This window comes from Botrytis sinoallii, assembly GCF_014898435.1.
Source record: "Botrytis sinoallii strain Bc 23 chromosome Unknown BSIN_009, whole genome shotgun sequence".
NCBI classification, from domain to species: domain Eukaryota; kingdom Fungi; phylum Ascomycota; class Leotiomycetes; order Helotiales; family Sclerotiniaceae; genus Botrytis; species Botrytis sinoallii.
The window spans coordinates 466,705-490,571 of NW_024066036.1; the positions used below are offsets into that span (position 1 = coordinate 466,705).

Consider the following 23,867-nt stretch of genomic DNA (forward strand, 5'->3'; position numbering starts at 1 on the left):
TTAGTAAGCTTGATAGCCAGGTTTTCAATAGTGTAGTATTTGTTAATGTGGAGGCTAATAGCTTGTTGAAGGAAATCGGATATTTTTCTTTTCAGATTGTGAAGGAGAGTTGTTGGATTAATGATTTCCGTCTATATAGCTAATAGTCTAAATCTATAATATTATACTAGAAAGTTTCTTTATTGAATATTATTAGGCATAACCTAGTATTCGTACTCAGTTTGTGTATAATCGGCTTCAACCAGGTTCTTGTAAATGGCTGTAAGCTGATCGATCAATTGCTGTTCTGTTAAACAAGGGATTTGAATGTATAGCGAGAATATATATTCTTGTGCCTCTCCTTTTGTTTGATCTATTATATAAGATTATTATTATACTTCCGAAATAAGCGAATTTTTGTAAAGTTCGAATTGCTCAGTGACCAATAGCTACCAGAGGCTTGCTTTCGGCTCTATATTATCTTTGAGTTTAAATAAAAGATTAATGGGCTTCAAAATGTACAGATACTCTATTACAGTAATAAATAAATGAGAATAAGATATTCAGTGAATTTGTAAGTTGCTCAACAGAGCGACTGGATTTGAAAGGGGTTTGTTATCAATACTCGGAAGGGATTGTTGCAAAGACTGACTTTACGAACAGGGGTTTTTTCTTATTCTTCCTTTTCTCGATAATAGGAGATGCCCTTTTAATAAAATCAACTGGAATATTAGGAGTTCGAACTCTGCGATTCGCAAGGGAATCTACATAATGTTATTATTGGTATTTTGGAGGTTGAGATAAGTGAGCGGTATTAAGACTACATTATAACAATTTGTCTTTGAGTCTTGCAATTTCGTTTTATAAATCCTCAAAGTCTTTAAGAATCAGCACTTGTTCTTTCTATAACAGGAGAATGTACATCAGCATACTACCCTCGAGAATTAATGCCTTGATCGAGGAGTCGTTTCCAGACTATTTACTCTTTCCATGTTTATTAGTATTTATATTAGAATCATAAGGACTGTAATCGTTGCTTTATTGAGATTGACTGTTATCAGCTAGAAGCATTCGGCCAGCGAAAAAGGGAGAGCGATGGAGTCTCTTTAAGGTAAATAGATTGGATATAATAGTAGTACTTATAACTCTGTATGTTAGAGGTTTATTATCTTCCATTAAGTAGATTTACTCGAAATCAGTCTTCTTCTTATAAATAATATCAAACATCCTCGATATACCCAAGAAGATATTATAATTATAAGATATTATTTAATTAGCTATTAGATGACTATGTGATTATATAATGAGTTATAGATAATATAATACTTTGCCTTAAAAGAACTGTGAGAGTAGGGTATAATTTATCCTTAGAATCTACAACTACAGAATCGGGAGCAAAACGCTCGTAGAGCGCTCCTATATACTAGCTATGTACACGTGATCGTGCATGTGCGCAAGCGCGCACGTGAGCGATCGCAGCTGCGATTGGGTGCGATCCGTGACAAAAATAACAAATATAACAAATTTTCTCAACCTTTCTTATACAATAACCAATAACAACTTTTGAAATATAATTGAATAAATATATTTAAGAAAAAACATTATCTTCTTCATTTTCAATTTAATCTCGCATATCTCAATATTACCCCAAATATATTAACTTCATTCAAATATATATTAGCTTCAATATTTCAAATCCCTTGCCATTTTATTATTATTAGAGATTTCATTAATAAAATAAAAAATCGATCCGAACGAACCCTTAACCTTCAATCTCAATTTTCAATCTCTAATCTTCAATCTTTAATCTTCAATTTCCAATCTTAATCTCCAATTTCAATCTCTAACCTTTAATTTCCAATCTCTAATCTCCAATCTCCAACCTCCAACCTCCAACCTCCAACCTCAAGCTTCAACCCTCCAACTATTCAAAATCACAAAATCACAACCAAAAGATAAACAAATAGATAAAATATTCATTACTTCCCACTTTCCACTTTTCATTTTTCCACACCCATCTATTTCTATCCACGCTATTCTATCCTATCCTATCCCATTCTATCCTATCATAGGTACCTTAACATCAAGCATCAAGAACTATAAAAATAATCCATCCATCCATCCATCCATCGCAAACCCATGCATACATACATACATACATACACCAATTGATATCAATTGATATCAATTGATATCAGTTCTCCCAAATCCCCCAAATCCACAATTCCTCTCTCACTCCCCCCCTCCCTAATCTACTCTATTCATATATCACATCAACACATCGACCTCAATAAAACACCACTCACTTTTCCGCCGCAGCACCACTCTTCAACCCACCCTTTCCACCAAATTTAAGATCTGTTTCCAGCTCGTCTCCTGGTTGATCATGTCTACTATACATTTTATATTCCACCGAATCCTTGAATTCCAACTTCCCCGATTCAACCTGTTTTCTCGTAGCCGTGAGTTTAGATTTAGGAAGACCCATTGATTCGAGGAATTTGACAGCTGTTTCATTGTTAGTGAGTGTTTACTGATGTCCGAAGATGGGGAGAAGAAGACGGAATGGCAGAATTTGGGATTCGCGGAGAAAAACTTACTATCAGTCCACTCAACCTCCTTTCTCTTATTACTCCATCCAAGTTCTCCAGCCATGATATCAATAACCTTTGGTGCCGCCTCCAAAGCAGCCTGTGCATTCAAAAATGCCAATCTAGTTCTTCTCGCAAGCACATCAACTGCGGTTTGCGCATATTCATGTCTAACAGCATATCTAACCTCACCATCCACAAATGGATAAAGTGGAGAAATCTTTTCCCCTCTAACTGGGAATCGTTGTTCGGTAGGGGAAGAAAGTGACGCGACAGTCCAAGCTCTATCACCATAATTCTCAGTCAAATGCTTGGCAACATCTGTTTCCAATCCGAAATGTTGAATAAGGTTAATGAAGAGAGTTTTCGAAAATCCATGTGCACCGACTAATTTAACTTGATGAGTTTGACAAGTACCATTGAGATGAGCACCATCATCATGAAGTTGAGTTCCTGAAACATCTGGTGCATCTCTTACTGGCTTAGTCTTGAGTCCAAATTCCGAAATGGCTTCATCGACACATTCTTCTGCCATTTGACGATAAGTTGTCCATTTACCACCTGCACAAGTCAAGAGACCTGATGGTGAGATATTGATGAGATGGTTTCTAACGAGGGATTCCGTGTTTTTCGCATTTGGATCTTTAACCAAAGGACGAATACCTGACCAAGCAGCTAGAACATCACCTCTTCTAACGTTGATATCTGGAGCAAGGTATCTTCGAATTTCCGAAAGAATCCAATCGATTTCCTCTTCTGATGCAACTGGGTTGTATGAGATTTTAGTAGGGGAATCTGTTGTACCAGCGATTGTATTTCCTTGCCATGGAAGGAAGAAAATGACTCTCCCATCTGAGGTTTTAGGATCAATAAGACCCATCTTTTGAGGACTGTAATAACCAGGAAGAATAACGTGAACACCTGAACTTGGTGCTACAATTTCCTTAACCGCTTCATCATCCATCTTTCTGATTGAATCGCAGAAAGGACCTGTTGCGTTGATCACACCCTTTGCTCTGATTTTAAATTCTTTTGACGTTTTTCCATCCTTCTCATCTATCAAATCTCTAACGGTTGCACCGCATAGCTTCCCATTGGCGTCCTTTTCCAATCCGGTGACTTCGAGATGATTTACCACGGTACCTCCGTATAACGCAGCAGTCATAGCCAACGAGACATTCATTCTCGAATCATTGTGAGCACCATCGTAATAAACCAGAGCTCCAACCAAGTTATCCTTCTTCAACATAGGGAAAGCATCGAGAGCCTTACTCCTCGTCAAAAAGTAACTCGTTTCGATACCCTCACTTCCAGCCAAGAAATCATATGCCTTTGTACCTGCCCAATAATAAGGTGCTTTCCACCATTTGTCCAAAGGCAACATAATCGGTAACCAACTCGACAAATGTGGTGCTGTATCCAAAAAGTATTTTCGTTCCCTCAATGCCTCCTTCACCAACGCATATTGATTATAGTCCAACTCCCACACTGCCTTTTCCAAATATCGCACACCTCCATGTACCAGTTTTGTACTCTTGGAACTTGTGCCACTGCTGAAATCATCTCTTTCGACCACTGCCACTTTCAATCCGCGCGTTGCCGCATCGAGGGCTACACCTGCACCTGTGGCTCCGGCTCCTATGACCAACAAATCATATACATCGTCTTCGTTCTGCGGCACACTGATGGAACCTTGAGATCCTCCACTTCTCTTCAAATCTGCAATTTGTTCTAATCTGCTCTTGATCTTGGGGAATCTTGGAGGAATAAAGTGGCCATCTGCGCCGAAAGGAGGAACGACTGCGGAATCTGCACCGGGGATGTTTCGTGGTCGGTATGTGTAGTAGAGGACGCCACCACCGACTGATGTAGCTCCAATTGTGTATAATAAAGGTTTTGCGAGGCGCTGACGGAACGCCATTATCAATTAATGAAGTATGCGGATGGGAAATTCGTGGGGAGATGGAGAAGAGGAGCAAGAGGAGGTTGCGAGGAATGGAGAGAGAAAGGTTGGAGAAATGGGGAGTTGGGGGAGAGTTGGAGAGTTATGGAGCGGCAAAGTCGTTCTGATCTCAGGCAAAGTCCAAGTGGAGATTTTAATTCGTGTTGGGTTGGTTGTGTATGATGATGAAAGCGCCTGGTATGCCAAACTTGCTAAATATTAATTGAATGCAGATCAGCCCGCTTTATTGATCCAACTAACAGATTTCAATTGAGTTATGAAGTCGGGAGGGATATCAACCAAAAATCAAAAGGAATTATTCCAAGGTTGGTTTCAAAGCTTGGTTCTTTTAGGAGGGGTAGTGGTATTGAGGTTGGGTTGGGAGACTTGAAAGAATTATTAAATGCAAATGATTGAATTCGAGAATAAAATCTGGAATGTCGAATTGTATGAATCTTATATATGTAGGTATTGAATGATTCAATGTATGATATTTGATAATAGAAGAAGAAAAGGTCAAAGAATCAATCATCTATTTACATTGAGGGGAAAACTATATGTATATGTATATTCATGTCAATATCTATATCAATATCAATTCAATATCTATAACCTTATGTCTTCTGTTTAAAGTATCATTTTCTACCTCACCCTTCACTACCCTTCACTTTCACTCCCACCAAACCTCTCCCACCATTCAATCAAGGAACGTGCACCCGGATGTACATATTGGGCCAAGCGCATTTCACAAGTTCTGATCTTTCTCCGTTACACCATTACACACCATTACGCCCCTGTTCCTAAATCTTCCATTCTTCCAAGAAATTCTTCCTCCAATGGAAAAAGGAGAATGTTGGGCTTTGCGCTTGCATAATCTGGGTGCACATGATAGAAGATAGAAATATTACCGCCAACGTACTACGAGTACACTGGTAGGTAGGTATGTCAAGAGAAGATCGAGAACAGCAATAACATGGATGACATGAATAGGCGCGGAATAACCGGAAAAAGGGGCTTACATCTCTAGTAGGTCTCTAGGTGTACTATTAAATTACTCCACCCAAAAAGTCATTCATTCAATCAAATCAAAATTTATTTAATCCGGAAAAGTCATTCCACTTCTTCTTGAACTATGGGAAATGGGAACACTTTATGAGTAAAAGCACTCCAGGACTTGGAAATTACCCCACCTTTTTCTTATCCCATGGGACATTTTTCTCTGGGGCTGAGATGTTGTCCATGTTGATCATTTATGTTCAGTGGCTCGAGTGCTTATTTGTACTTCGTATGCCGGAATACCACCGAGTCGAACAAGCTGATATCATATATACATACCTTGGACCCTTCCCGTCCGATGGGATACATGAGATTTATGATTTCGAAAGCAGTCCGAAGATCGTGATATCAAACTCAAATTTTATACATTCCTGTCAGTGTCAGACACACATGATTGCTGCAGTTCTAAGCGATCTTTTGAATTTGACACATAGCTTGTTCTTGGTGCCCGTATTCGGCTTGGGATATCGGTGAGTTAAACTGCACGGGTTTCCTGAAATCATTAGCTCAACGATGATCACCAAATAACCAAGATCTACATGTTTGGGGATAACAGATCACCATTTTCTCACTTACTCAGTTATCCGACCATTGTATATATATGTTCTCGAGCGCAGCGAGGTAAAGGGGGTTTGGGGGCTTGCCCCCATCAATTCAATAATCATGCATGAAATAGAATGTCGCTCCGCTGGCCCTTCGGGGACCACTGCCGTGGAGGCAGGCTATTTTGAAAGGGTTTCATCTGTTATTCACTCGTGAATGCTATACGAGTCATACTCCGTATATATAGCTGTCGAAGAACTTAGGATTTGAGGATCTGATCTAAATGCTGACCTCTATGTCGGACACTCAAGAGAATTTGTTCGACTTTACTTTGGTGTTGTCTCGATCCACGAGCCCAGCAACAAATGAATATGCTTGTAAGCTTCATCCGGAAAGTATCAGTATAGGTGAGAAGAGAATCGGAAAATCAAACGAGAAGTTGGATTGCTGCCTATTAACATTCAAATGTATCGGCTACCGACGGCAGGCAGCAGGAGCGAGAGAATGGGGCGAAGTAGGATTATTACAACATTACCTCCTGAACCATTCACGTGGATTTGAAATGGAAAGTCAACACACCACCACATATGAATACATATAATCGCCCTGTTTCAAAATATCACGGAGGAAGCGGCGGCCTTTATTTGGAGCCGACGATCCGCAGCTTCATGGGAAAATCGCTACCTTTTGGAAAGTTGGTAATGTGGATGTCAGAGTAACGAAGTCATATCACACACACCAGATATCAATCTCAGGGTCCTTTCGATATTAAGCTCGACTTCGAGGCTGCATACTTCTTCTGATGCCGACTCTTACTGGCCCTTGGCGCTCGATTGGGGTGAAATATTCCATGGTCGCAGGATTATTGCGAATTGCCAGACAAGTAAACATCCGATCTCACCGAGGATACGGATCTGGGAGTCATCACTGAATGGCATACTACCCGATAAGCTGTCGAGTAGGCATACTTCAACTGTATACAAGTACAGTAAAGCCCCGTCATGCAAGAAGCCGGTTGTAGCAAACCACAGAAGAGCTTTCATGGAACCTGGAGGAATGCCTCCTTCAAACCTCAAGGATTCCTGGTTTGTTAGGGCTCCCGATCTCAACTCTAGCTGTGCATAAAAACGCCCTGCACACCATGAGCGTACACGATTCCCGCGTTTGTTCAATGATATAATTACACGCAACAAACGCCGTTAGCAGACGAGGGTAACATTAATATCGGCAAGGTGCATCGAGGAAATGAGATCTGTAGGATTGAAAGAATCCTGCAAGGTTGCTCAAGCTAGCGCCGGCACTGTATTAATATCGAACTTCGATCCTTTTAGCTTCCTTCAAACGTTTCAACCAATAAAGCAAGGATTCCTGAACCGATATATCGGATGAGATACCAACGCTTCCTGAACATTCCCGAGTCATCAAAAGAATCAGTCAAGCTGTAAGATTGATTTATCCCTAGGCAATCTTCTCTCATGGCTTGGCATCGAAAGATATTAATCAAATAATTGATTGTTCGTAGGTAAGTGATCAAGTGAGGATCAAATGAGATGAAGGAATCCCATCAATATCAATTCCTGATATCCATGTCTTGTCATTTCAAGGCCTCGGAGTGTAATTTTCAAGTTACATAATACTATTTGAATTATTGAATTGATGATTGGTCAGGAAGTCGGAGTTGAATGTACCGTGGCATGATTAATGAATGAAGTGAATTTTTTATCCTCGATGTTCTTGAGTATGGGGTGATGGATGGGCGAGATCGATGGTGCAGGTGATGGTGATGGTGATGGTGCGGCTCTTTCCTTTTGAAAGGAATTTTCTGATTGGTCAGAACGGAGAGGAAGAACACAAAAAACATTGGTAGGAAGATTATCGTCCCTTCTCTAATTGATATCGGGACGGAACTTTCAAGAAAATCAAAACTACCCGAGGGTCCGAGAGTAGTTTTCGGCATTGCTTGGGTGGTATTTCGAAATTGAATTGAAGGGTTATCACTTCTCTCCTCACTCCCTCACTTCTTCTATATCAAACCGCTTTGCGTTCGCGTTCGCGTTCACCTTCAACTTCAAAAGATTAATTTTGGTCAAATTGATTCTGTCAATTTGAACGGAGAACAGAATCAATTTGAACAGAGAAACAAAATCATCTTCTCCTCTCTGCTTTCTACCCCTCTTCTTCCTTCCTCCTTCACAATCTTCAAACCTTCAACCGTCAAACCTTCAACTCTCAAACCTTCAACTCTCAAACCTTCAACTCTCAAACCTTCAACTCTCAAACCTTCAACTCTCAAACCTTCAACTCTCAAACCTTCAACTCTCAAACCTTCAACTCTCAAACCTTCAACTCTCAAAATTGAACCTTTTGAGTTTGAATTCGATCTTTATTTAGATCGTCAACACAAACACCCTTTCTAATACCTGATTTCTTCGAATAACCCTCAAGCCATTCGAAAAAGATCACAATAGTAAAGTCTTCATCATGACCGACCATTTACAACCACAGTCCGCCATTTCCAATTCTTCCTACTATAGCACGGCAACTATCAAGCCAGTTCCTGCACCTCCATCGGTTTCCAGTGCTCCACCAGGATGGCTCTACAAACGTATTCGCATTGGTAAATATCGTCTTCCTTATTACGCGTCGCCACAAATTCAACTGGTCTTGGTCGCACTTGTATGCTTCCTCTGTGTTGGCATGTATAATGCGCTCAGTGGTCTTGGTGGTGGTGGTCAAATTTCTGCAAAACCAGCAGACAATGCAAACTCAGCTCTCTATTCCACCTTCTCGGTTGTCGGTTTCTTTGCAGGTACCTTTGCAAATCGTCTCGGAATTAGACTCACTTTGAGTTTGGGTGGATTGGGCTATTGCGTCTATGCTTCAAGCTATCTATGCTATAGTCATACCCAAAACACTGGCTATGTTATCTTCGCAGGTGCATTACTTGGTGTTTGCGCTGGTCTTCTCTGGACAGCACAAGGTGCCATTATGATGTCTTATCCACCGGAAGAATCAAAAGGAAAATATATCTCATGGTTCTGGTCAATCTTCAATCTTGGAGGTGTCTTTGGTGCTTTGGTAAGTTCAATCGCGCGGATCCTTTATGAATTACGTACTAATAATTTACTTTAGATCCCTCTTGCCTTGAACATCAAAGACACTTCAAATCATGTTGTTAGCGACGGTACATACATTGGTTTCATCATTCTCATGTTCATTGGAGCACTCAGCGCGTTGTGTCTATGCGATGCGCATAAAGTTCGACGCGCCGATGGATCTCATGTCATTCTCATGAAAAATCCAACTTGGAACACAGAAATCTGGGGACTTTGGTACACACTGAGGAATAACGTCTATGTCTTCCTCCTGTTTCCAATGTTCTTTGCCTCCAATTGGTTTTACACATATCAATTCAATGGTGTCAACGGCGCACATTTCAATACTCGAACTCGAGCCCTTAACAATATTTTGTATTGGTTCGCACAAATCATTGGTGCTTTCTTATCTGGTTACGCCTTGGACATTCAAAGATTCAAGAGGACCACCAGAGCTAGAGCTGGCTTGATTGTATTAATCATCCTGACTGCCGCTATTTGGGGTGCAGGTTATGGTTTTCAATCTAGTGTTCCGGATCGTGATGTTACTGGTAAACTTGATTACGAAGGCAAGATGGATTGGACAAGTGAAGGTTACGCTGAAGGTTTGGTGTTATATATCGCCTATGGATTCTATGATGCTGTCTGGCAATTGTCCTGTTTACTGGTATGCATTGTTGTTCCAAAATTGTTCATCAAACTAACACTTTATAGGTTCAATGGGTGCACTTTCCAATTCCGGTAGAAAGACAGCAAACTTCGCTGGTTTCTATAAGGGTATCCAATCTGCTGGTGCTGCCATTGCTTGGCGTATTGACGCAATGGATTATCCATACCTTACTCAATTCGCCATTACATGGAGTCTTCTTGCTGGTTCTCTTGTTGTTGCAGCACCTGTTATCTTCTTGAACATCAAAGAAGCTACATCAATTGATGATGATATCCTTGATACTGATCTTAACTATGCGGATATCATCCCTCAAGCTATTCTTCTTGATGAGATAAAATTATCATGGTGGTCATAGCAGTTCAACTGACACACGTCGTCCATTTAATCCCACTACGGATGATATGGAGCTTCCTCACCTTCGACACGAGAAGAATTCCGAAGATTTGGTTTAAATCGGTCAAAAGATCCAAGAGTAGGTTATCACTGTTAGCAAAGTCTATCCTCTCTTGGAGATGACTGGTTTCTTTTTTTATTTACAATATCAATGTTTATTTGCGCATCGGAGGATGGAGAAATTGAAGGTTCAACTTCATTTTCGTTTATTGTTTCTCGTCAAACAACACTTTTTACGAGCGACTGATTGTAAACGAGTACCGAGTATATGCTTGAGATAATATTTTCGATTTCGATTTCGACGCGGACGTTCCTCGTTTTTCTGATATTTTACAATGCGACAAAACGACATACGGTTTAACGGTTCGGGAATTTGCTTTTTTTCATGTTTATGGTTGTGGCAAATGGATGTGGGATGCGAGTTCTTAAAGAAAAGCAAATTGCGAATGAAGGATCAATGTTATATCAGAATGGATGGTTGAAATTTTTGCGATTGAAAAATGGATTGTACGAATAGGGAGGTGGTTTTATGGCATGGCTAGGATTCAAAGCATATACTTGTGGTAATGATTCTTCGGATGGATTCAAAACTTGAAGTGGATACTTTATACTTTTACCATTAGAAGTACCACGGATAGAACTGATAGAAATTCAAGAGTTTCGAACTTCTTTTAGATACTTGATGCTTGATGTTTGTTGCTTCAAATGATTTGCTTATTAGAGCATTGAGTTGTTGCAGATTGAGCAGATATTCTGGGTAGTGAGTGATAGAGATAGTGGTTGTGGTGGAGTAGATAGTTAATTTATGCGTGCTTTTTCTTATAATGATTGGGGTGGTGAAGATGATGATGATAATGATAATAATGTGTGTTGCTGCGTAGGTGGGTGTTTATGAGTATCTGTGATGTGAAGAGGGTGTGGAAATGAATTGTGGTGACTACTAGGTATCTGGGTAGTAAATGTACCTCAATCTTATGCACAATCTATCCAAAGGAGAAAAAGACTGGGAGCAATGGAGCGAGAAGTTGGAAGAGGAGAGAAAAGAAGAGAAAAGAAGAGAAAAGAAAAGGAAAGAAGAGGAAAGAAGATGTTGTATATGTTAGGGATTGTTGGTGTATGGATATGTGTATAGTAGGTGGTTTATTGAGGGAGGGGGGAGTAGGGGGGAGAGAGGGAGGAGAGAGGGAGGAGAGAGGGAGGAGAGAGGGAGGAGAGAGGGAGGAGAGAGGGAGGAGAGAGGGAGGAGAGAGGGAGGAGAGAGGGAGGAGAGAGGGAGGAGAGAGGGATGATTAATTAGTAGTGATGAATGAGCATGCGGATAGTAATGGTGATGGTAATGGTGTTGTGTATTGATTGGGAATGATAATTTTTGATGGAGTAGAATTGGATTTTTAGAAATGCGATGGTGATGGTAATGGTGATTGTGGGAGATAATGATAATGATTGATTGATTCAGAAGAACATTATAATATACCTATCTACCTACCTAGGTAGGTAGAGTAATTATAAAGCGTGAGGTATGGGTATGGGTATGAGATTCAGATTAAGATTTTGATTTTCATTTTCATTTGAGAGTTGTAACTTACCTATTACTTGTATGATCTCGGGAGTAGGGGGATATCTCAGAGTTGGATTAGTATGAAATGGAATGGAATGGAATGGAATGAAATGAAAGAAAATGAAATGAGGGAGAAGAGTAGATTTTGTGGTTTGGTTTTATGTAGGGTTTGGTGTTGGTTGTGTATATGTGTGAGTTGTGGGGGAGTTGATGGTGGAGGATTGGAGGATTGGAATGTGGAGTGTGGAGTGTGGAGTGTGGGATTGAAGAGGGTGGAACTGCGCGGGGGTGGGAGACACAAGGAGTTTGAGATGGATTCGATACTCTGAGTAGATAGTAAATGGAACTGGGGAGAGGAAGAATTGTAATTAGGATGTACCTACCTAGTAAGTAGGTGAAGGGTTTATGAGGTGTGGTAAGAGGATATAAGCGGAGTGCTTCAGGTTGCTGGGTGAGTTTTTTTTTTCAAGTATAAAAGAGATATTATCTGACTGCAATAATCAAATCACAAGATCACAACGATCCTGAGCGAATTATCAACGCTTTGGATCTCATAGATAGCTCTCAAATTTTTGGGAATCGATATTTTGAACAAAGGGGTTATGGGCTGGTAATCTGAGATTTCGTGGGTTCGTAGGAGTTTCGATGAATAGAATATTTAAGCAAGTTGATCTATCGACGATGAAATAAAATGTATAAAGTAACAGCAAAAAGAGTGAACGAGTACTTACTCTTCATGATAGCAAGAAAAGGAGCCAAAAACGTATCATTAAGTCCTTATCAACACCAAAACACAAAAAAAATCCCCCGAGTTGGGAAAGTATTGTCACCGCTGAGCTCTTCATTGAATTGGATTCGAATGACAAGACCGCATCTACCCTAAACATGCAATTTTGTGGAATTGGCTTGATGAAGTAGTTTAGATTTTGGATTGTTTTTATAGGAGAACTGGTCATGGAGTTGGGAAATAATAATTAGAGAAGCAGGATAGAATAGAGTTGGATAGAGAGTTGCTATTCTAGAGCGGTACTTAGAAGAAAAATAAGTAACTGGGTGTAAAGCTGTGGGTTGAGAAACCGGAAGAGGAAGTATAAAAAAGGCCTTACATTTCTGATTAATCGCACCATGGTTGCTGCTTGAGGTCAGATTACTACACATCAGGAAGTGGATAATAGCAGTACTTCTATTGGAAAGTAGAGTACTGCTAGCTTGATCAGAAATATTCATAGATTAATTTAGAAAGTAAGAAGAGTATGACTAGAAGATTGGGATGGTAATGAAAACGATAGTGAAATGATGAAAGATGATGATGATAAATTATAATAACGATGTATATTAGAAGCGCGGGATAGATTGATGAGTATATTGTATATGGAATCGTGTTAATGTTGAAAATTCTATATATATATATGTAGGAGAATGACAACGATAATAGCTTTGTAGAAGTTTGTGGATACGGATCTCCTTGTGTGTGAATGAGACTTGGTTGGAAGATTTTTATGATATGTATATATCAGAGAATGTATATAATGAGCTATGGAAGTGGAAATATGTATTTATGAGGTGGTGATTTGAGAGATTATGGACATATGTGCAAGATATAGCGATAAATTACCGAGAGCGTTAAGTGAAGATGTGTAGGTTAGTTTATGAGCTGGTAAGATTTGATCTTATCTTGTGATCCAAAATATGGAAGAATTGGTTTGTATAGTGACGACTGTGGGTCTGTAATATGTGATGAGAAGTGATGGCTGTGGAGATGGCGTAGTTTGGCAAGGATGAGAGGATTTAATGATAGTATGAATAAATCTCATAAGAAAACAAGTAGAACAAGGATGAGAGCTAAATATGAGTTATGATAGTAGCGAAATGAAATAGCGACGGTGCTTCATTTAAAGAGTGTTTGTACAATATCAAACAATTGGGAGGTCCTGAAAGCTATACATTCCTGAACGGGAATATTGCCGGATAATGGTGAAGGGGCACTTGTCACTGGCTTAAGTGTTGAGGTATAGAATTGATATATATTAATACAAGATTATAAACTTTCCATTTGTGTACAGAACATGTGACAAACTTCAATCTCCACAAACAATTATCGCTGACCCCAGATACGCTCTAATGAGAAGCAAGACTCCTGCTACAATCCCACAAACAATGTCTTCCAAACGGACTGAATATCCATGCGCTTAAGAAGAGTAATAAGCGATTCCGGCAGAGATCGCATCACCAATAAGCTTAGCGGCCGCTTCAGCTCTGGGGATGACATCCTCGGAGGTTCTCTTAATCAACAGTCCACCGAAAGTGTTGTAGTCACTTTGCAAGACTACCAACCACGCGAGAACTACTGTTCTTTGATCACTTGTGAAGAATTCTTTTTGGGCTTTCAAAGCGTCGATAGCGTCGGGGATGTCGATAGACAAAGTCTCCTCGATGGTGACTACGACACGGGTGGAATCCTCTGAATTTGCTGGATCCTCGAGAGCTGCATCGGTGACTCCTTGCTGATTTGCGACGTGGAGGGATGTGAAGTCGACGTCGACGGTAGAGGAATCAAGAGTTTTCTCCTTCACTTTGCCGACGGCACTGGTCAAGATGAGGACTTGGGCATCGATATTGGTGATGTCGGTGATGACGCTATCGGCGGTAGTAACAGATTTGACCGCTGCGGTAGGAGCTGCTGAGACGGCGACGGCCATGGTGGCAAGGTAGAAGGCAAGAGCTTTGATGGAGACCATGATTGCGATTGTTGACTTTTGAAGCGAAGAGTGAAGATAGATATTAAGCTTGGTATTGAACTGGATGTGAAGATTGATGCTTTTTGAAAAAATGAGAGATCTCACTCTGGTATTTATAACATGCCTCAACGACTGGTCAAGCTCATCATCATCCGCAAGATGATAACATCTTGAAGATCTACAGAACTAGTCGATCTCGATCGTCCGGCTTCTACACTTGTAGAATTGAACTCTGGGAAACTAACGGAGAACTCCTCAGTAAATTGAGGCTCAAGATACTGGTGAAAAGTCAAGGAAGATCTAAATCTGGTCTGTTCAACACATAGCTTCCGGTCACCGCTTGGGACCAAATTGTACGATTGCTGGTGCGCTCACTTCAAGGAAATCTTTCATGAAAATAGTGTTTGTTAATTCAAATTTGTGTTTTCCCGTAGCCAGTCTTGCTATATCAAAGTTTTTGTTCGGCGGTGAGGTATTCCGGTCGTCATGGAAGCTTGATTGCGTCCATTACGACGGATGCGAAGTTGGACTTTAGGTGGAAGAAAAGAGGTCAAAGTTCTGGTGTGATTAAGTAATCCCGCTTTATAAATTTGGTCTAGACTTACTCAATGACTTAGCGCGCGCTCTGCAGTGCATGCTACGCTAACTTTCTAGTGAATGAGTGTCTTCAAGAGATATAGAGACCCTCGAACCATGACACTGACTTTTGCCAGCCTTTCAGATTTGACGCGTCTTTGATTACGGAATTTCATTGCAGAGACGAGAAGATTTATGATTGCGTAGGTTAGGACCTTCACCTACAGTACTTTTGACACATAGAATCAGTATCACGAACTGAATTTGACAATTTATTATTAATAGATGTTCGAGAAAAACTACAGAAGACGTCCCATAGACACATGCATATCATAAAATCAAAAAAGCTTGCAAAAAGGTAGGGAAATATCATAAGAAGATGCGTCAAACATGATACACAGTAAGACTTGATAATGATCTACAACGACTATTGTATAAAATCGATAAATAGCGGTGGGATGAAGGGAAATGAAGCTAATGCCACCCTAAATCAATCCGAGCTAAACCTTATTTCATCGTCGATCCACTAATTGATGTTCTACTTCAGCGCTTGTTTCACATTTCATCTGTACCTGCATTGTATCTTTGAAGGTTTCAAGGCTTCATACTTCCATTTTTGGACCAAGGACTTTGTACCATGTAATGAAATAGCTCCATTAAGAAGAGATGGCCGGGAACGAGATGGGAAGAAAAAGGGGACGGACTCTAGAAGATAGTCACAATTGAATTAGACAATGACTAGATTTCGCATTAAAAGTCTGATACATTCCGTGTAGACTGAAAAACGAAGCAGAGGGGATTGAATGGTATAATGGTACAATTAAACATCTTGAATGTTAATCCTCATTGAAGATGGCTATGGCATCCTTCTAGGACAGTCTCCTATCAAATATTACACCTTCCGCTCATATTAATGGAGTTGCTTAAGTTCAACCTCATTACTGTGTCCATTCGGATAAGGTATATCTTCATCTTCAGGCACTGACCATTTCTGATAGACCATCTCACCATGTTGTACAAAATGTCCTTCATTATCAATACCAATAACAGGATCTCTCTTGACTTCCAATACAGCGCCACCCAAAAACAAAGGGACTGCAAAACGAAAGACCACGTAATAAATGAAACCAGCTAAGACGAGTGTCCATCCGATTGTGGGAACAATGTACCAAGGTATTGAACTTTCAGAAGACGATTCGGGAATCCATAATGCGGCAACTGGAAATGCATTGGCAACGAAAACAATTATTGCAGTTATGAGACTGAACCATCTGTTTGTGGTGGAGTATGTGTTCCATTCATCTGTCTCTCTTGATCGCATCCATATCATGCCAAAACTGAGACAAATTGCGACCATCGCATCAATTGGGTATGTGTAAATTTCTGCCAGAAGCTGTCAGTGAATATTTGGAAGGTGGAGAACAAAAGTAAGATTCGAAAGTTCACTTACCAACAAGTAATGGGTAAGCATCCCTGGACCGAGGGATCTGGATTGAGGCAAGAATCAGAATCGTGGAGAATGCGCAGTGAAGTACGAGAGCTGGAAATGGAATTGGCTCGAATTCGGCTCGTTCTGGCGTGGTTGCGACTCCTCCCTGTGGAAGATGCTCAACCGGCTCTCCTACTTGTTCCGATCGCTTCAGTTTCTTGGTTGCCCATTCAATAATGTTGACATTCTTGGCAAAGACCAAAGAGAATGGAAGTATTCCTTCTTTCGCAATCTCCTGCTTGACACGAGCAGCGGTAAAAGTAGTGACAATGACGTTGCCTAAGCTTGAGACAGCGAGACATGCATCCATCAGTTGACTTGCTCGCCTTTCATTCCAAGCTTGGCCAATGGTTCGTTTGAAGAATTGTTCGACCACTGATTCACCATCTGGGAATTTTCCATCCTGTGGGACTACTATTACTATCATCTAGAAGTGTTGTCAGCCTGATTTCATTGACCCCTCAAGATTCATACAAACATATGATATGTTAGTTAACAAATACAATAGACACATGAGTCCAACGGTCCAAAGAGAAATGCCTCGAAACCTAGTGGTTGGCTTCTTAATTTCACCGAGTACCTAAAAGAGTGTCAGTCGGACTACAAAGGTTCGCCGACACGGTACCTACATAGTTTGCTTGGTTCCACCCGCCGCATGTGAATATAATATTGAGGTATGCGGCTGCAAACCCACGAGCGTGGTCCCCTTTCCCTAGTTTTTTGAAACTGGTACTTGTATCGAGGTTACTGTACGATAATGGGTCGCGATGGAAGTGTCTAGTATGATTGTTGAGTACCATAAAGCCCAGTATAATTATCATAATGAGCATTGAGACCTTTGTCACAGCAAAAGCACTGTTCAAGTGAACACCAAACATCCTGCCCAAAGCATGCAACAAAGTAACGAGCCAGGCAGTACCAAGTGCGATTCCTTGCACTGCGCCTTTTGGTGGATCATTCATTCCTGCTGCCGCAAGACAATGAACTGCGAATGAAACGCAATTGGCGGCAGAATTTCCGACGACTACGAATATGAAGCCAAACATACAGATTGCCATGTATTTAGGATGTTTCGCGAGGAATTTGATGTAGTTAAGTTCACCACCACTTCTTGGAACAGCTTGAATTTCGCCAGCCATTTTGCGCCGTGGAATCGTAAGGCCATACTCGACGTACATCAAAGTGCCAGCCATGCTGGCTATAAAGCCCAATGTCCAGAGAATGAGACTCGCCCCGATATTATGATCTTGTTTTAAAATAGTGGTTGGCGACTCGAATATCCCCGTTCCTGAACATGTGTAAGTAATGATCGCTGCAGAGGCAAGCTGGTTTATATGGGAGCGACATACCCATCATACGATTTATTATGATACAAGCAACTTGGAAACGACTTAACAAATCTTTGTCCTCTGGAGATTTGGTGAATTCCTTCGAAGAGTTACCGATAGCCTGCTGCTCGTCCAAGTACATCAAATCATCAACGCTGAGGCCACCAATACTTATGTTGCTCCGGTCTTGATGCAAACTTTCCGAGTGTACCGCCATGGTTGGTGACTGCGGTTGCGCCGGATATCCCATTTGATCAATTCAGAGTTCTTGTTTGCGATGAAGCGCAATTTATATGCAAATTAATATCAATTGGCTACATCGAAATGTTGCGTATTTCAAATTTGAAGGAGAAGTTGGCTGGGCCATGACGGTTCTGAAGTATTTGAACTAGGCCTCGCCCGCACCCGTAAGGGCTTCGGTGAGTTATTTTGTGTGACAGCCTCATTCTTGATATCTTGTCGGATTGAGACAAGGACAAGAAGCCAAGTTCGCAAAATGAGTGAGATTGGGTCACACTCACGAGGGTGGCAGGGGGGTTATTTATCAAGACTATTGCCTGCGCCCCTGCGCCCCTCATTCTCTCTAGTCGCACAACGGAACGATAGCTTCACAGGGCTTCGGCGTAGAGTATTCATCTGACAGAAAGATAAATATGGAACTGATAGGATTTGCTCATATTTTCATGTGTTAAGCCGCTATAAAATAATCCGTGTCGTCATTCCATCGAACTACAGCGGTTTGATAAGCGGATGGTGGAAATACAATACCTACCTAGGCAGCTAGCATTGTAAACAGGGCTACGCACTAGATTCTGAGAGAGACAAGTACTTGTTATTTTTCACAACTTTCTTTCCAATTGTTGCTGTCTCTATCGCTCTCTTTGCTTTTAACATGATACTATTGCGCGCGATATTGTGGAAATCTCTTGATAAGGGACAAGGTTATGATGATGGAATTTTTTGACCACATGAGGGCCCTTGCTGATAAGCTTCACGATCGCACTCGTATCTCTCCGCCTCGTAAGCAATATCTGTATGCAAATCGTCGCCGGATTTCTAATTTTCGACAGATTCTTACGATTCGAAGTCCGACAATAATTTGGAGGAAGAACTTGACGAACTTATCAAGTATCTATCGACAATCCACGCCCGTTTTCTCGATGTTCAGGGTACCTGGGGCCAGAATGACGATCCTCGTTCGTCTGGGGAGCTTATCAGAATCTTGGTCAGCGTTCATGGAAATCTCCAAGTTACATTGCAGTTGATAGAAGAAGAAGATGCGAAGAATTATAAAGCTAGTGAAAATGTATTTCTCTGGAAGTCAGAACTGTTAGATTCGGTTACGGAAGCCATAGCCATCGAAAATCACAAATTGAGAGTATTGCTCTGCACATTCGACCCGTAAGTATCTTACCGCCAGCCGATGAGCCTTGCACATATTGACTCTTCCACAGAGATGCAAATGTCGAAGCTGCCATTCCTCTACGATGGATAGAGTGGAGATCGCAAAAAATTGAGGGCTACGTCGAAACAGAAATACAAAGATGTGGGAGACAGGGACGCGAAATAAGCCGACTAGATGGTTATAATTACCAATTTAAGTGGAACAAATTGAACGATGCAGAATACTTGAGCCATATATCTGGAGACAAACTTTGCAAAGTTTCGGCCAAATCTTGGGAAGCTTTTATTCAATGTTTCACTCGAAATCTACAAATCGCACAAGAAGAGTCTTGTGAACCTTCTGATAGGTGGATACATCTTATGATTTGCTCGCACTACCTGATGTCTGCTCGAGGATCGGTGGAGTATCGCCAATTTGCGACACATTTCAAACATCCACAAGATTTATGTATCATTGATACGGGCTTCACTTTACATCATTATATAACGGAGCTGGAAATCGTGAGTAGCTGCCACTCTTTGATTCACTTAAAGCTGACAATCCACAGCTGCTCTTTGGCATTCTTACTGAACTAGACACAGAATACCTCAATCCTGATGCTGTTCAAGAAAGGACCAAAACAAAGCACTCGCAGCAATCGACGCCCTTAATCCCTCAAACTCCTCCTCTAGTACAAGATAGGCATGAAAGTATCTCAACTGGGTCGACTCAGTCCATGAGCATCGATGAATACGGAGTTCTTTTCAAATAGTAACACGATCGGTAATTCCCCGATTTAGTCATGTACGAATACTAAAATTTATTAGTCAACTCGGTGGCGAGCAAAATGGTCATGTAATGAAAATTCGAATAGATGCAGAGGGTGCATTGACTTTGGATTTCGACGAGGAATTAAATCTTTGGCCTAATACCCTCCGGGAGTTCAGAGAATTGTTAGTCTGCACAATCAAACTGATGACTTGGTGATGATTTCTAATTCCGTCGCAATAGAGATTTACGAAGAGCTTCTATTCATCCCAATTATCTTACCCCTGGAATTTACATGTGTGATTTGACCCTAGAGAGAAAATTACGTGGAAGAACCGATATCACGAGAGGCCGTTTGTTCTTCCAAAGCTCAACAAATTTGAAGGAATTTCAAAGGGATCTGACGGGATATAAGGTTTTAATAGACTTGTTCGTTCTTTCAATATCGTCTAAACATCAATGTCGCTAATTTTTCCACAGTCAACGGGGCATCAAACTTCGGACCCTTGAGAAGTATCAGTTTGAAAGCAAGAATGCAATTACCGGAAGACTACAAATTTGGCTCAAAGACTTCAGCAGGGGACATGATTCTACCCAAGCTGGCGCAGGCTCTTCACTTCGTAGAGCATCGACATCTCTCTCAACCATGAGTGGGACCACTTTTGCTTCGATAGCCACACTGAAAGCACAACAAGCTATTCCTGGCTCACACCTAACTACTATTGACGAAGGCAGTGGCTTACAAATAGAAATGCCCGTTCCTCCACTCGTCATTATGTTTGTTGAATCGTCGTCGAGAGATGGGAAGATCCAACGAGGGCAGATCTTAGCATTCAAATGTAAGCGAGCTGAGTCCCATCTCAATTGGTTACTAAAACAATCTTAGTTGCAGAGCACTCAAAGCTCGACCGAAAAAAATGCAAGCCTGATGACAAGTTTCCTCGCTGCTTTGTGCTTCACCCTGTTCGTTGCGACCTTGAGATCGGACCTTTAAAATTTCCTCAAAACCCGAAAGAGCTCAGCTGGCTCGAAGTCACTTTTTCAAATGATGAAGGTAAACTGTGACTTGGTAACAATTTTTGTGAAAAATGCTGAAATTTTGTTTACAGAAAGGGAAATTTTTACTAAACAACTTGAAAATGCAAGAAAAATATACCATCGACGTATGGAACAATACAACAAGGGCTTGAAATTTATGCGCCAGGGTCGTCATAATACCATAGAATACGGCGTGGATTAATAACGATGAATAATGTATAATCTTTCATGATTAATGAAACGAAGGCGATGAAATTGGTAGCATTTAGTGCACCGTGTATATATCTTTTGGGTTCATATGCCTTTTGTATATATTATGATTCCACTTGTTGAAGATCACCTCATAATTTGAGTCTTCCCTATATATATAATGGTTTCTCGTCATTGTGCTAAGCTAGTGTTGTCTCCAACTCATCTTCGGAAAGAAAGGTGCCTCTTCTCTTTGGTGCCGATGGTCCACTGATAATTGTATCACCTCTTCTTTGGGAGGATTCATCTACTGAGGCGGATTGAACGCCGTTCCTCCGCTCTGCCAAGCTACAGACCATACCATCTATATTGCTTGAAACATCCTCGTAAAGTAGGTCGGATCTACTGCTGTATTTTACCATGCCAGAATGGTCGGAGTTTAAAGGTAGATTTCGTGCACCTGGTGTCGCACTATCTTCTACCATGAGAATTTTTTCGCCTACAATCCCGTTACGCTGTTTACATTGTTAGTCGTCCGAAATTTATCATCTAAGAAAGTCTTACTGTTCGAGGCTGGGAATAATGTCTCTCCCAGAAATACAACACTTCTGGTGCATGCGAAGAGGATCTTTCTTTCCGCTTGCAGCAGCTCTCAAATCTGTGTTTTAACTCGATGAGATAAGCGGATGGTGTCCCGTTCTCACGATCACGACATAATTGACCGATCAAAACTTTGTTTGGCTGTGATTTTACAGCTTCAATAAGAGAAGGATTGTTAAGACCTGCTATTGGGATACCAAAGCCGACAAGTCCGTGCCAGAAGTCGAAAATCTCCCGCTCGTATGGATCACGACTATCTGCAGCTCTAAGAAGTGACTAAACAGCGTGAGATCAGCATTTACACCTAGAACTCGAGACAAAACTTACTTCCTGAACTATCAGACCCCCAAGACTTTGTCCAATAAAGATTATGGGACGATTTCGTGTCTATAACTCGTGTCAGCAGCAGTCCGTAGCGGCTTAAGCGAGAGATGTATACCACCCACCGTGGTGTTTCTGCGAAGTAGTGTCAATCTGTTCAAGAAGGTGCTCGCTATATCCTCGACCTTCTCCATGGATTGGCCCCCAGAAACAGTGGACGGATACCCATACAAGAGAATGCGAGTGTTTGGGATATCTTTCGGAAGGAAATCTCTCAACCACATTTCATGACTACCAGGAGTTGTGGAACGGAAAGTCCCAAATGCGTGCGTTCCAAGACCCACCACAGCTACGATACTACAGTTTACGTCAGCCATTAGAGCGAGTCGAGTAAATGATATACATATACATACTCCACATCTGCTTGCAACCTCGCATTATACAAAGTTGTGAAGTTCAGGAAGTCTGCATCATATTGTATCTCCGGTGCATCTGAACGTGATTGGCGTGCTAGGATAACTTTTGGCAATTGCTCCGTTGGAAACCCAAACTCTTCTTTCGGGAATGTGACGGTGGCACAAAGATGTTCTTTTGTATGGAGTGCGAGACTTTGTATCTTGGGTTTGCTGCGGAATTTCTTCTGAACAATTATCTCAACAACTTCTCTCGTGTATGTTACGGGTATGTTCTTGATACGAATAGTATCTGGTCTGTCTTTTTTTGCAGGTGGTTGGGGGACTTTCTCTGGATCAGAACTTGGAGGTTGCACTAGCTCTTTTCCCTTTTCTGAGTTTGGTAGAGGATCGAGTTCTCGCAATAAAGCTTGGACCTTGAGACGACAGAGATTATGTACTTTCTTTAATTCTTAGTGGTATTTCAAGTACTTATAACATGCTGAAATACCTGTAGTTCCTCAGATCTCGGCGCCTCATTGCCTGGTAGTTGGACTTCATAGTCATAGTTCTGCGCTCCGGACTAAATGAAACGTTAAATCTACATTTAACCCGAGCATTTGATGACAAATACTGACAGTAGACTTCTTTCGAATGACTTTCGCATGTTTACCGAAGAACTTTTGAACAATGCTCTCAATGGCAACGGTACATTCTTTTCGATCACCGGAGACGGTGCATACGCAACGCAAAACATCGTCTGAATTTCGACTCATTGGAAGGACACGCTTTTGATTATACTTGTTCGAAAAAGATAGCAGATTATGTAAATAGAAAAATAATTTTGTTGAGGTATTCCGTACGCGGGATCTGTTAATATGCCTCGACTAGGCTGCAAGGTATACTTCAATGATGAGGCTCAATGTGGAGAGAATACTCGAGCTGATGATTTTACTTGGTTTACTTGGTTCTCGGGGGCTGTGACCCAATGCGGAATCCCTCACATGTACCATGCATCCTCGGCGTAGTTGTGTGACTAGTCATATGTCTTATCGCTCAGCCCAAAATGTTCGCCCTATTGAATAAAGGTATGCCACCAGGGCAGTGCTCAACTCGTGGTATCGATGTACACTCGGTGAGGGGTTTGATAAAGAAGAGATGATACCAGGTAATTGGAAACATTGCTGCATCAATTCTCCAACTTTCTAACAAACTTC

General features: G+C 41.1%; 6 protein-coding genes across 6 annotated transcripts; 2 read left to right on the top strand and 4 right to left on the bottom strand.

Annotated features, from left to right (window-relative positions):
- Positions 1-2,281: 2,281 nt before the first annotated feature.
- EAF02_005740 (uncharacterized protein) lies at positions 2,282-4,491 on the bottom strand (the record flags this gene model as incomplete). The annotated part of the gene is made up of 2 exons (XM_038901788.1): positions 2,282-2,487; positions 2,580-4,491. The coding sequence occupies 2 exons, from the start codon at positions 4,489-4,491 to the stop codon at positions 2,282-2,284; spliced, it is 2,118 nt and encodes a 705-aa protein (XP_038758005.1).
- A 3,950-nt stretch (positions 4,492-8,441) lies between these two features.
- On the top strand, positions 8,442-10,328 carry EAF02_005741 (uncharacterized protein; the record flags this gene model as incomplete). Its single annotated transcript, XM_038901789.1, is given in 4 exon segments — positions 8,442-9,189; positions 9,244-9,865; positions 9,921-10,221; positions 10,232-10,328. The coding sequence occupies 4 exon segments, from the start codon at positions 8,593-8,595 to the stop codon at positions 10,326-10,328; spliced, it is 1,617 nt and encodes a 538-aa protein (XP_038758006.1). The 5' UTR covers positions 8,442-8,592.
- A 3,688-nt stretch (positions 10,329-14,016) lies between these two features.
- On the bottom strand, positions 14,017-14,565 carry EAF02_005742 (uncharacterized protein; the record flags this gene model as incomplete). The annotated part of the gene is made up of 1 exon (XM_038901790.1): positions 14,017-14,565. The coding sequence occupies one exon, from the start codon at positions 14,563-14,565 to the stop codon at positions 14,017-14,019; it is 549 nt and encodes a 182-aa protein (XP_038758007.1).
- A 1,486-nt stretch (positions 14,566-16,051) lies between these two features.
- Positions 16,052-18,208, bottom strand: EAF02_005743 (uncharacterized protein; the record flags this gene model as incomplete). Its single annotated transcript, XM_038901791.1, has 5 exons — positions 16,052-16,524; positions 16,592-17,057; positions 17,109-17,210; positions 17,260-17,918; positions 17,980-18,208. 5 exons carry the CDS (start codon positions 18,206-18,208, stop codon positions 16,052-16,054), a joined length of 1,929 nt encoding a protein of 642 aa, XP_038758008.1.
- A 694-nt stretch (positions 18,209-18,902) lies between these two features.
- EAF02_005744 (uncharacterized protein) lies at positions 18,903-21,350 on the top strand (the record flags this gene model as incomplete). Its single annotated transcript, XM_038901792.1, has 9 exons — positions 18,903-18,978; positions 19,029-19,359; positions 19,413-19,863; positions 19,911-20,113; positions 20,170-20,295; positions 20,354-20,539; positions 20,591-20,949; positions 20,997-21,164; positions 21,220-21,350. The coding sequence occupies 9 exons, from the start codon at positions 18,903-18,905 to the stop codon at positions 21,348-21,350; spliced, it is 2,031 nt and encodes a 676-aa protein (XP_038758009.1).
- A 187-nt stretch (positions 21,351-21,537) lies between these two features.
- Positions 21,538-23,426, bottom strand: EAF02_005745 (uncharacterized protein; the record flags this gene model as incomplete). Its single annotated transcript, XM_038901793.1, has 7 exons — positions 21,538-21,852; positions 21,902-22,213; positions 22,265-22,324; positions 22,384-22,615; positions 22,672-23,114; positions 23,162-23,233; positions 23,289-23,426. 7 exons carry the CDS (start codon positions 23,424-23,426, stop codon positions 21,538-21,540), a joined length of 1,572 nt encoding a protein of 523 aa, XP_038758010.1.
- Between the last annotated feature and the right edge of the window lie 441 nt (positions 23,427-23,867).